At 42.3% G+C, this 13,297-nt stretch overlaps 3 protein-coding genes and 1 pseudogene across 3 annotated transcripts; all 4 read left to right on the top strand.

Annotated features, from left to right (window-relative positions):
* The first annotated feature begins 17 nt into the window (after positions 1 to 17).
* LOC148728561 (uncharacterized) lies at positions 18 to 1,700 on the top strand. The gene has a single exon (XM_088724981.1). The coding sequence runs from the start codon at positions 18 to 20 to the stop codon at positions 1,698 to 1,700; it is 1,683 nt and encodes a 560-aa protein (XP_088581107.1).
* Positions 1,701 to 1,744: 44 nt separating this feature from the next.
* Positions 1,745 to 2,605, top strand: LOC148728562 (uncharacterized). The gene has a single exon (XM_088724982.1). The coding sequence runs from the start codon at positions 1,745 to 1,747 to the stop codon at positions 2,603 to 2,605; it is 861 nt and encodes a 286-aa protein (XP_088581108.1).
* Positions 2,606 to 2,644: 39 nt separating this feature from the next.
* LOC148728563 (uncharacterized) lies at positions 2,645 to 3,882 on the top strand. Its single transcript, XM_088724983.1, has 3 exons — positions 2,645 to 2,764; positions 2,864 to 2,970; positions 3,147 to 3,882. Exons 1-3 carry the CDS (start codon positions 2,645 to 2,647, stop codon positions 3,880 to 3,882), a joined length of 963 nt encoding a protein of 320 aa, XP_088581109.1.
* Positions 3,883 to 11,482: 7,600 nt separating this feature from the next.
* LOC148728564 (uncharacterized) lies at positions 11,483 to 12,031 on the top strand (annotated as a pseudogene).
* Positions 12,032 to 13,297: the final 1,266 nt, after the last annotated feature.

Raw genomic sequence — 13,297 nt, forward strand, 5'->3', positions numbered from 1 at the left:
GTGACAAGAAGTTAGCCATGGATCTTGGAGTGCATGGACGCCAGAAAACGTTTTATTTGACAACTCAAGAGAAAGAGGATAGCCCAAGAGTTGGTCACGAATTAAGCCTAGTTGTTGAGCCACTTGATGGAAGTGACAGAGTTGACGTTGTTAGACTTTGGACAGTTGATAAATTGAATGCTTCAGGCCGCAGTATTCCATCAGAACAAGATCTAAAGCAGTGGCCTCACCTTAGAGACATCAAGCTGCCAAGTACTAGTGAGAAGGAAGTTCAATTGATTATAGGCACCAACGTCCCTGATGCCTTTTGGGTGTTGGAGGAGAGACGTGGTGACAAGGGAGAGCCATACGCCATACGCACGCCACTTGGCTGGACACTCATGGGCCCTATGCATAAGAACGTTGGCGGAGAATGCCATCTTAACGTTAATTTTGTTGGATCAGCGGAGCCCGTGGGAGAAAAGAATGATTGTCTTATGCACCAGCTAGAAAGGTTCTGGGAAGTGGAGAATTATGGAGTTGTTCCCCAATCCAAGCTTGGCATGTCAGTGGAAGACAAGAGAGCCCTTGAAGTTATGGAACAATCTGTGAAACTTGAGCATGGTCATTACCAAATTGCGCTTCCTTGGAGAAACTACCCACCAGTCTTGCCTTATAATCGCTGCATGGCAGAAAAGAGGTTACTGGCGCTTAAAGGCAGGTTCATGCAAGATGGTGAGCTTCTGAAAAATTACAAGACCACCATGGAACAGTATCTTACCAAAGGTCACGCTTCACGAGTGCCACTTAATGAAATTCATGTAAAGAACAAGCCGATTTGGTGTCTACCCCACCACCCAGTGCTGAACAAACCTGGAAAGACTCGAGTGGTTTTTGATTGCGCTGCCAAACATAAAGGAACGTCTCTAAACGATCAGCTCCTTACTGGACCAGATTTGACAAATTCTGTCGTTGGTGTGCTAATGAGATTTCGGGAAGAACAAGTCGCGTTGTCTGCTGATATTGAGTGTATGTTCCATCAGGTCAGAGTAGTGCCAGGTGACCGAGATGCATTCAGATTCCTCTGGTGGCCAGATGGAGATCTGACCCAAGAACCAGTTGATCATCGTATAGAGGTCCATTTGTTTGGCGCGACCTCGTCTCCAAGTTGTTCTAGCTTCGCGCTAAGAAAGACAGCAGAAGACAACAAAGGTGAATTCTCAGAAGAGATAGTTAAGACTGTCAGAAGGAATTTCTATGTTGATGACTGCCTAAAATCGGTAAAGTCAGCTGAAAATGCTATCGAAGTTGTGTGTCAGCTCCGAGAAATGCTCTCCAAAGGCGGATTTCGACTCACAAAGTGGTCGTGCAACAGTTTAGAAGTTCTGAGTACAGTCCCTCAATCTGAGAGAGATCAACCGGTACTAGATCTTGACTTAGACAAAGACAAGCTACCGATGCAACGCACGTTGGGGCTCCACTGGGACATGGAGAGCGACAAGTTCCTATTTAAGGTTGCTCTTAAAGACAGACCGAACACCCGTCGCGGTATAGTTCCGTTTATGATCCACTTGGTTTCGTTGCGCCAATCATCCTCCCGGCTAAGAAATTGTTACAAGAGCTCTGTAAGCAGAAACTTGGATGGGATGATCCAATCAGCGCTAATGATGGTGAAAGGTGGGAGAAGTGGAAGGCTCAGTTGGTCGGTCTCTCTCGGATAAAAGTAGATAGATGCGTTAAGCCAACCTGCTTTGGAGACTTGAAGATGGCTGAGTTACACAACTTTGCCGACGCGTCGCAAATCGCATATGGAGCAGTCTCCTATCTCAGATTGGAGGATGTCGAGGAAAGAATCCATTGTGCGTTTCTCATGGGGAAGTCTCGCCTTGCTCACTTGAGACCTATGACTGTGCCAAGGTTAGAACTGTCAGCTGCAGTCTTAGCCATTCAGTTAGATCAGACCGTAAGAGAAGAGCTGGATATTCCGATTAGCCAATCGACATTTTGGTCGGACTCCACCTGCGTGTTGCAGTACATCAGAAACCAGTCAAAGCGTTTCCATACGTTTGTTGCAAATCGGCTGTCAGTTATACATGAAAATTCAGCACCTCATCAGTGGAGATATGTTAGCTCCGAAGACAACCCGGCAGACGAAGTATCCAGAGGTCTTACGGTGGAAGAAATGAGTACAAGCAGTAAATGGCTGAGTGGTCCCGGGTTTCTGAAGAAAAAAGAAGAGTTCTGGCCGTGTGATCCTACAATTCACCGATCAGGACCTTCAGATGATGATCCAGAAATCAAGCGTGAAACTCATTCTCACAGCCAGTCGTTGACTCGTCATCGAAGCGAAGTTCTCTCCAGGTTGATAGAGTATTACTCATCTTGGGACAGATTACGAAGAGCTGTGGCCTGGCTATTGAGGTTCAGAACGTGGCTCATCGAAAGACACAGTAGCAGATCCATTAACTCCACACCTGAAAGCAGTTTGAAAGAGGGATCCCAGTTCCTGTCCGTGGAAGAATTACAGAACGCAGAACGGGAAGTTATCAAGCATGTACAAAGGCTTTCATTTCCGGAAGTCATTCAAGCCATACAGACAATCAGTTCATCGAAACCTTCACGTTGAGTTACCTCCGAGTTAAAGAATCTTAAGATACCAGCTCACATGCGCAAACTTCATCCATTGTTGGACGACATTGGAATTCTAAGAGTTGGAGGAAGACTGGAAAATGCCTTAATCAACTATGACGCAAAACATCCAATTATTCTGCCGTATCGTCATCAGGTAACGGATATGATCATTTCTCAGCACCACAAAAAGGTTGGCCACCTCTGTCAAGAATACGTACTGTCCAGCTTAAGACAATTCTATTGAATAATCAAGGGGCGTTCAGCTGTGCGTCGAGTGATTAGTGGCTGTTTCCAGTGTAAGAAACTTGGTGCAGTTCGTGGAGAGCAGTTGATGGCCGACCGGCCAAGGGAAAGACTAATGTCAGGAGATCCACCGTTCACATACGTAAGCGTGGATTACTTTGGTCCCTTTTATGTACGCCAAGGTCGCTCGAACGTGAAACGTTTCGGGTGTTTGTTTACTTGCCTGGTCGTCAGAGCCGTTAATATAGAGGTCGTGAACTCGCTTGACACTGATTCATTCGCTTGACACGAAGATTCATTAATTTACGAGGATGTCCAGTTACCGTTTACAGTGACAATGGGACGAACTTCCAAGCAGGGGAAAGAGAGTTACGCGAGTCATTGAATGATTTAAATCAAGAATCAATCCACAGGTTTCTTCGTCAGAAGAATATTAGATGGAAATTCAATCCCCCTACAGCCTCACACATGGGTGGGGCCTGGGAGCGTACAATCAGATCTGTGCGCAAGATCCTGAGAGCACTGCTAGGAAAACAACTCGTCTCTGAAGAAATGCTCCGAACCTTGATGAGTGAAGTTGAAGGGATCTTAAATGGCAGACCTTTGACTCCAGTCAGTAGTGACCCGAAGGACCTGGAGCCTCTTACGCCAAACCATCTGCTCTTGTTAAGAGCCAAGCCAAATTTACCTCCTGGAGTCTTCAACAAAGAAGAAATGTACAGCAAGCGACGCTGGCGTCAAGTCCAGTACATGGCCAATTTGTTTTGGAAGCGCTGGTTGAAGGAGTATTTGCCAACCCTCCAAGAGAGAGCAAAGTGGACCAAACCTCGCCGTTGCTTAGCGAACGGAGACCTGGTTCTAATTGCAGATGACAACATTTATCGAGGAAGATGGCCGTTAGGCCGGGTAACCGAAGTTTTCACGGGAAAAGACGGGAAAGTCCGATCAGCCAAGGTGCAAACAGCTACCACAATTCTTACAAGACCAGTGACTAAACTGTGTTTCTTAGAGGGAGAAAACAAAGCTTAAAAAGAGAAACTGAACCTGTTGTTAAGAAGAATGCAATGGAATTGAAAATCCATACCGTAAAAGGATAAACTTACTCTCGCGTCTGACAATAGTTACGTTAAGTTATGAACTGTAGACTTTAGTGGTTCATTAGGGGGCCTATGTAGCCACGAGAGTTATTTTTTTTTTCATCAGTTCTGTCGTTCGTCTTTGTTAATTGTAATTAGTGTAAATAGTTCTTGTCTCGATAGTTCAGTTCTGTATTTATTAGTTTGTATTTTTTCGTGCTGTCAAAATGTAAATTAAGTTTGTCAGCGTCATTTCATGTAATCGCCTTTGAGTATTGTGTAGCCTTGTTTAGTCTATTGTTTTAGCTTTTATCCGCTATATAACATCGTAGTTGTGATTTTCATTCAGTCGTTGTTATTCCGGAGTGCCGTACAGATCTTGTAAGTAGTTACGCTTTCGATTGTATTTTCCTGTAGTTTCTCGTATTCCTTTCGTTGTATTTTAGTTTCGTTGGGTTTAAGTTCGCATTGTTAATTCTGTATTTTTTCTGTGTGTGTTATGTACAAGTGAATCGTCGAGATTAAAAAAGGTACGTATTTCAAACTGTAACGGAGTGTCAGTTACACTGCTCCTTTAAAAAACCAATAATAACTCTATTTTCATACCCTTGATGAAAGTAATCTTCTATAATTCTACGCAGATCGCTTTCGTCCAAAACCAAAAGCGAGTTCCAGTTCATGCTGTTTTGGCGGGAAACTAAGAACTATTACCCAGTCTTCCTTGGCGTTGCGTTCTAATTTTTTTTGTTTGCGTTTTCTTTTTTTTTTTGCCTGCGTTGCATATTTCATTTGCTGCAGTACTTTTTGTTTGCGTTGCATTTTATATTGGCCTCGACCTTTTTTTTCTTTGCGTTTTGATTTTTATTTGCTGCAGTATATTTTTTATTTGCTGCAGTATATTTTTTGTGTGCGTTGAGCCTTCTGGGCCATCGTACTAAAGTAATCCACAGTCAGCGACAACCCAGAAATCTAAAACGGATGTTAACAAACTCCTATTTCTCCAAGCAAAAGGACACTGATTCGGAAGTTAAAATTTGTGGAACAAAACGTTGCACAACAAAAAATTTGTGGAACAAAACGTTGAACATGCCCCTATTTAAAACAGGGTAAAGAATTCACCTTCTTCGCCACGAATGAAACATTTCGGAGAAAACATTCGATGAACTGCACGTCAGCAAACTTGATTTAAGTAATAACATGTGCAGGATGTGGACATAATTATATAGGAGAAATTGGTGATGTCCTGAGAAATAGAGTGACAGTCCACAAACAACAAAGTAGAGACCCGCACATACGTAAACACATTGATGAATGTGCTGCGGGATTGACCCCTCAGTTCACTATCTTTCCGTTTTACAAGATTCTCGGCCCTTCTGAGGTCATGAGAAAGAACAAAGAAAGACTTTTTATTTCTTAACATAAACCCGTTCTTAATGATTTTAAATTACGCTAATTGCTCGCGCGTGCTTCGAATTACAATAACCATTGTAATTACATTTAGATCTGTGACGTAATAAATCAAGAAGCACACTTTGCTATGCCTGAAGAGCCGCAACAGCGGTGAAATGCGTAGCGCAAACTAAAGCAAAGAGAAAGAAAAAGAGGACTTTCGTTTTCCATTTATTTCAGTATCTTTATTCGACACAGAGGTTAACAGTTTGTTTACATTATATAAATCTAGCATCAGCACTGCACTGATGAGGCCCAGAAGGCCGAAACAGTACTGTCTGCAGTTATATAGCTCTTTGGCATACAAAGCTTTCCTTCCATGTCCAAATTGAGCACTCTACCTAGGATGAGTCATTGCTGTTGCAATTGCGCATGCTTACTAGTTTATTGTAGTTTGAGCACTCTGGCATGGCTTAGACGATACCACAAAGGTTTGGTCGTTTAGGGTGGCCATGTCGGTTCTCCCCCATCCTAAGTAGCATCAGCACTGCACTGATGAGGCCCAGAAGGCCGAAAAAGTTAATCGCTCCTCGTGCTTTTGTTGCTCCTGCCTAGTCAAAGCGTAATATTCGGAATCCGAGATTTTTCAGATCAGTTTGCCCTCTGGGCCCTCTTTTCTACTTTTGCTTTGTGTATGATAATGGTTTTAACAATGAATGTAGATGGACTGGAAGAAATGTTAAGGATTGGCAACGAAAATGTTCAAAACCGCTCAACCGTTAATGGCGACTCATACGCTTCAAGAGCTGCTCGCACTTCTGATATTACAAGTGAAAGAAGACCGCCACAAAGACGGTTTCCCGAAAACAGCATGCCTCAAAGGAAGGTCCAGTTTAGGACCTCTATGTAAACCACTATTGTGATGGAGCTTCCTAATAAAAGATTGTTATTATTATTGTAAAGGCCGAAATCTACCTTCTTTATGTCAAACAAGAATACAAGCGCCCGTACTGTGTTTGATGCTTTTGCCGAGTGTAGTGTCTCTCCGACCGACATTCAGTGTTTACAACGTTAACTCAACGGTGAAGTTGTGGTCACCTTCAAATCGATTGCCGCCAAAGAACAGTTTCTACGCCTAAATTCTCTCAACATTGATTCCGAACCTTTCGCCCTTCAAGACATCGACAAACCGCGTACTTTCCTAACTATCTACGACGCTCCTTTCGAACTGTCTGAACTTGCAATAATTAAACGCCTTACGCCCTGCTGTGAAGTCATTCATTATCGCCGAGGAAAACACTCGTACGCGCCCAACATTTATAATGGTCTCCGACATTACAGAGTCCGTATCATTAAGCCCATCCCCAGCTTTCTTCGTTTTGGGAAGTACCAGATTTTTGTTAAATACAACGGTCAGAACCCAACCTGCCGAAAATGCAATCGTCCAGACCATTTCAGCAACGCTTGCACAAACAAAATTTGCTTCAATTGCGAAGGTGTTGGCCACAAAGCCCGTGTTTGTTCACGCCCCTTATTGTGCTGTATTTGTAAGCAGGAAGGTCACTTTGGTGTGAACTGCGAACACTCCTGGGTGTCACACTGACGAAAACCAAGATGTAAATATTGACGAAGAAATAGACGAAAACCTCCCTCTTGCCTCTGTTCTCCGGCCGCCAAAATCATCCATCAACGAAAATTGTACACAAAATCCTCCACCGTCCACCGACGAAAATTGTACGCAAAATCCTCCACCATCCGCCGACATTTGTACGCATCTGTACCATCCTCTCCACCGCCCAACGATTTCAACGAGACTAAACCACCCTCTCAACCTGAAGAGTCTGAGCAACATTCTCAACCCGAACAGCCTTCGCAACACTCTCAACCTGAACAGCAACACTCTCAACCCGAACTGCCCTCGCACAATCTCTCTGAACAATCTTCTCAACCGTTATCCGTCTCTTCTGATTCTCCGATTCTGGATCCTCATGGTTTCATTGCTCACAAACCCATCAAGCCGTCATCCCGTCGCACACCTGCTCGCTTGCCTGATCTGTTTCTTGCCTGCACTCGTAAACCTACTACACCTACGCTCACCACTGGAAAGCCACGCTCATCGATACCTGTTCCTACCACAGCCTCGTCTCATCCACTGTATACCCCTGAAACCAAAAATGATATGGAAACCACTCACGATCTCAAAAGAAAAATCATCCGATGTATCTCCAAGTCGAAAGGAGACTACCCCGACGGAAAATAAAAAAGAAAAAAAATAGATTCTCTAAAAGTCCAAGTAAGTTTTTATTTTTTTTAAGTGAGTCTTTTTTCCAAGTTCCTTCAAACTCTTAACCGTAATGCAAGGGGGCTAGCAAACCCCCTTACCTACAGTTTCTTGTTTGATTTGATCGAGAAGTCCAACTGCTATGTCTGTTTTGTACAAGAAACATTAATTCATTTTGAATCTACTATCAAATCTCTATCCCGTAGATGGCTGGGACGTAGTTTTTGGTCCCCTGCCTCCGGGTAACAAGGTGGTGTCGTCACCTTGATTTCTTCGAAATGCTCAAACGAAATCGTATCTTGGAAGAAGCACTCACAAGGTCGTATTGTCAGTGTTTTGATCAGGTGCAACGACTTTGATATTAATCTAGTCAATATCTACGCTCCTACCAATCCTACCGAACGGAAAAGTTTTTTTGTTTCGATTCATGAATTTTTTATTCCCTCCTCTGCGAATATCATCGGAGGAGATTTTAATTGTTACGACAATGCTCTCGATGAATTTGGTGGGAATATCTCTATACACAAATGCATCCAAAATCAAGAGAGTTTACGTGGTTTAATTCCACACGGTCAATTGGGAGTAGACTTGACAAGTTTTTGATTTCGAAAGATTTATTATCACCCAACTTTAAGTGTGACATTCACCCTTGTTCGATATCAGACCACGATTTTGTTTTTCTTACCTTTGATATTTCCACCGCTTTAAAACGCGGTTTTAACAACTCTCTTTTGAACGATAAGGATTTTTGGGCTACTATAGAGAAACTAATTGATGATCATGTATGTTTTTTATCTTGTTTTCCGTGTCTCCAAGATTGGTGGGAGTTTTTAAAACAGTCTATTAAAGAAGAAACGATCTCCTTTTCCCGTAAAAAGCGAAGACAATTGCAAAGAAACCAGGTGATTTTGACGAACAAATTGATCCGTCTTCGTCAACGTTTAGTTGACGGAGACAATTCCGTTATCCCTTTAATTTCTGATACCGAATGTCGTTTGAAAGCCCTTCGAACTAAACAAGTCGAAGGAATCATTATTCCTAGTAGAGCAGAATGGCTAGAGGAAGGCGAACGCCCCAGTCGGTACTTTTTTAATTTACAAAAAATTAAAGCTCAACGATCCCACGTCTCTTCGGTTTGATTCTACCGGTATCGAAGTCTCCTCCCAAGAGGAGATTGAAAAAGCTCATATCGATTTCTACACTCAGCTCCGAAGAACCGATAGATGCTGCTCTTCAAGAAGATCTTTTATCTTCTCTATCACGGAAATTAACTTTTGATCAGGCGTCATTATGTGAAGGCGATATCACGCTTGACGAACTTACTCTCACTATGAAAAATATCAATAGGAATAAATCGCCTGGCCCTGATGGCCTTTCGGTTGAATTCTACGCTAGATTTTGGGATCGTTTAGCTCCTCATTTATGTCGAGTCTTAAATGCACGCTACCAAACCGGAGAGACGTGTGATTCCATGAAGATGAGCAACACACGTGTTATTTCTAAGAAAGGTAATCGTAAGAATCTGAAAAATTGGCGTCCGATTTCCCTCTTAAACGTTGATTATAAGTTATGCTCAAAAGTTCTGTCTCCTCGCAAAATTACTTCAAACTTACATTTACTTAGAGATATCTTAGATTACATCGACCGCACGAATGAAACCAGTATTTTGCTCAGTTTAGATCAAGGGAAAGCCTTCGATCGCGTTAATCGCACCTTTCTGCAAACCCTCTTACCCCGTTTTGGTTTTGGCCCGTATTTTTGCTTTTGGATCAACACTTTATATAATGGCGCCAATATGCGTGTTATTGTTAATGAATGGCCAACCGATGCGATTCCTTTGTCTCGTGGGGTAAGACAGGGGGATTCCTTGTCTCCTCTTCTCTATGTTTTGTGCGTTGAAACTCTTGCATGCAAAATCCGAAATAATCCTGAGATCGAAGGCTTTCTCCTTCCGGGCGCACATGGTCTCTGCCATAAAGTTGGAAATTATACTGACGATACGACCTGTATAGTGAAATCTTATCACTCTCTGCAAGTTCTATTCTACATTTACGAGCGTGGCTCTGGGGCACGCCTTAATCTCACGAAAACAGAGGCCATGTGATTGGGGGCGTGGCGTACGCTCGACGACCAATCACTTGGCCTCAAATGGATGACAAATATTAAAATTCTAGGTGTTGTTTTCGGCCGCGATACTGAATTAGATAACTGGGAGCCAAAACTAGAGAAATTAGAAAAACATCTAAATTTATGGAAATCCCGCTCTCTTTCTCTTGTCGGCCGATCGCTCATCGTTAACACCCTCGGAATTAGCAAGCTCCTATATCTCTCTACAGTTTTGTGTGTCCCGAAATGGGTCATTTCTAAGGTGAACGCTTTAATCTGGCCATTTGTCTGGGGTTGTCGAATTGAAACGGTTAGCCGAGCGTCCTGCCACCAATCTCTTAGCAATGGCGGTCTCGGCATTTTGAATTTCCTGATCAAAGGTAAATCTCTTAAATTAGCCTCAGTAATTTCCAATCTAAATGATCGCGAATCAAATTCCTTTTATTTGGCCAGATATTTTCTAGGCTCTAGGCTTGCCTCCTATCGCTCGGAGTGGAGCTCTCTTCGAGATAACTCCACCCCGAGTACACAGATCTTGACGCCCTATTATGAGAATACGTATGATGCACGATCCTCGCAGTAGATAGCGCTATTTATGCAATAGCGAAAATCAGACCTGAAAAAAATCAGGCCTGTACGGGACTCGAACCACGGACCTCTGCCATACTAGTGTAGCGCTCTACCAATTGAGCTAACAAGCCCATTATGAGAATGTTATCTCGACTCTCAACACTCTACGTGGGATTTTCTCCCGCACGGAGTGGTGCGATTTTGAATTTTCTTCCAAGAAATGTTATCGAACTCTCTTGAAGGAAGACTCCACATCTCCAGTTCTTCATCGCTTTTGGACTCCTTTCCTTCCGATTGACTATGATCTTGACAAATTTTGGAATTTAGTGCGAGATGACTTTTCTGAAAATTATAAGAACGACATACTCTGGAAAATTGTACTTCGCGCAATTAAGGTGCGCGATTCTCTAAAGAATTGGGGATATATCGACTCAGATAAGGGCGCCTTCTGTTCCCGTAAAGAAAGTATAGATCACTGTTTTCTCGATTGCCCCCGTGTGAAGTCTGTATAGACCCACTTTTCCCCTATTATCTCCTCTATCCTTGGAACTAGCTTTCTCCCATCCTGTACTTATGCTTTCTTTTTTCGTTGGACCCCCGCTAGTCCAAAACAGAATCGTATTGCTCGCTTTCTAATTAAGACAATTCTGTACAGCATCTGGAAATTTCGAAATAAATCTACCTTCCACAATGGGAATGACCCCCCTGAGGTATAATTCGCTATGCCCTCAGCGAGACCAAAAACAGAATTTCGTGCGACTACTTCAGACTCTCGTTATCTAACTTTAGAAACGCTTGGGAGTCCCCATCAATCTGTACAATTGATGGGGACTCCTATAGAATACTTTTGTAAAGAGATTACCTTAAGCTTTAGTTAACATTTGATTAAATCAACTTGGAATTATTTACAACTTAGAATTAGCTTAAACAATCCTAGAGTTACATTAATATTAGTCTACGTTAGCCCTAGCCATACCAATATTATAGATTAAGCTTATATTAATATTAGACCTAACTATTTTGGAATTATTTATAACCTTACATTAATATTAGTAATTTTAATACTCGTATATATTTAAGAATCCTTGAACTTTGGAACTTTGGACTGTTTATTAATAATTAGTTGGGGCCAAGCCCACGTGCGTTAGCACTTTTATTTTGTAACTTAGGTGGTTTGTTATGAATAAACCCTTTTCAAAACTTAAAAATCCCTGCCAACATCAACATATCTGGTGAACCTATTAAAATATGGTACCCAAATCAGCCAAAAGCTTGCCGGAATTGTGGAGCTACTGACCACATGGCCAAAGACTGCTCTGCAGTCCGTTGTTTTAATTGTAAATGCCCTGGGCATCGAGCTCAAGAATGTAAAGACTCGCCAAGATGTTCCGTTTGTTTAGCGGAAAGTCATTCCAGGCCTCAATGCCCCTTCCTGCTCTTCAGCGCGAACGTTGATACTGAGCCAACGCCACCTAAAACTGAAGAGGAAAAGAAACAATAGTGAACCCAGCGCGCCAAGGAAAGAGAAGAAAGACAGCAAAAACTACAACAATAGAGAGAACAGCAACGAAAACATGAAGAACAAAAGAAACTACTAGAATAGTAGAAACAACAAGAACAACAGAAACAACAAGATCAAAAGAAACAACAAGAACAACAGCACGACGAAGGTAGAAGGGAACGACCAAGAGAACGTAGAGACGAGCGAAGGAACGGTCGAGAAGAACGAAGAGGTGACCGGAGAGACGACAAATAGCTTAAAATAATTTCTCTAAATGTGCGAGGACTCGGGTCCTCCAGTAAAAGTCGAAAAATTATTCAAGAACTAAATTATTCAAACTGTGACATAATCGTTTACAAGAAACACATGTCTCATGAAAAAAAAAAAAAAAACGGAGGAATTCGAAACACTCTGGCGCGGCAAATGTCTGTGGTCCTTCGGGACTGGCAGGTCCGCCGGTGTTGCCATCCTTCTTTCTTTAAACTTCCCAGGCAGAATTATCCGTTTTTTGACCGATTCCGACGGAAGAATAAACTAAATTGTTCCGATCCCTTTGTGCTGATTTCTCACTTACGGATATTTGGCGTAAAAACAACCCGCGCAGAGTAACTTTCACCTGGTCTAACGTAGGCATCTAGAATTGACCGCTTTCTCGCAGCTAAAAGCTTAACCCCAGTAACGAAATGTAATATTCTTCCGTGCGTATACGTACTATAAGATCATGACTTTGTAAAAATTGAACTAACAACTAACCCCGCTAATCATGGCCCCGGCATCTGGAAATTTAATACTCGCTTGCATTCTGATATAGAATTTAGACATACCATGTCGAAATCGATTTCTGATTTTAAACTCAAAATCCTGCAGTTCGCCTCCCTGCGCGAATGGCGGGACGCTTTAAAAATTCAAATCCGTAAAACCACTATTTTTTTTAGCACCCGCAAACAAAAATTCGCAACACTAAAAGAATCTTAATTACTAAACAATTAATTCGTGCTAAGGCTGCCTTATACGCTAACAGTCTAACTGACCCAAGTATGATTAATGATTTAGAGAGCCAACTCTCCTCTCTAATCTCAAAGGAGGCCGAAGTATCTAAAATTCGTTCTCGCGCGCAGTGGTTCGAGGAAGTCGAAAAGCCAACGCGTTATTTTTTTCGTCTCGAGAAATAACGATAATTCTTTAAATTTCTTTAATAACGTTAATTCTTTTGAATCCCTTTTGGACGGAAATGGTATGGAGAAAAAATCTCAACCTGATCTAGTAAACATTCTAACTAATTACTATCAAGACCTATTCTCTAAAGATCCCTTAGACATGCAAGTTCAAACAGAAATAATCGAGGATCTGAGCTTTTCACTCACTGATTTTGAACGAAATTTATGCGAAGGCCCTTTTACGGCAACTGAACTGTCTGCCGCGTTGGAAGGCCTTCTGACCGGCAAGTCACCCGGTTCCGATGGTCTTCCAACAGAATTTTATTCGTGTTTTTGGAACGATTTGAGCGAATCTCTCCTTTCT

The sequence above is a fragment of the Stylophora pistillata genome, chromosome 6 (genome assembly GCF_964205215.1).
Source record: "Stylophora pistillata chromosome 6, jaStyPist1.2, whole genome shotgun sequence".
NCBI lineage: Eukaryota > Metazoa > Cnidaria > Anthozoa > Scleractinia > Pocilloporidae > Stylophora > Stylophora pistillata.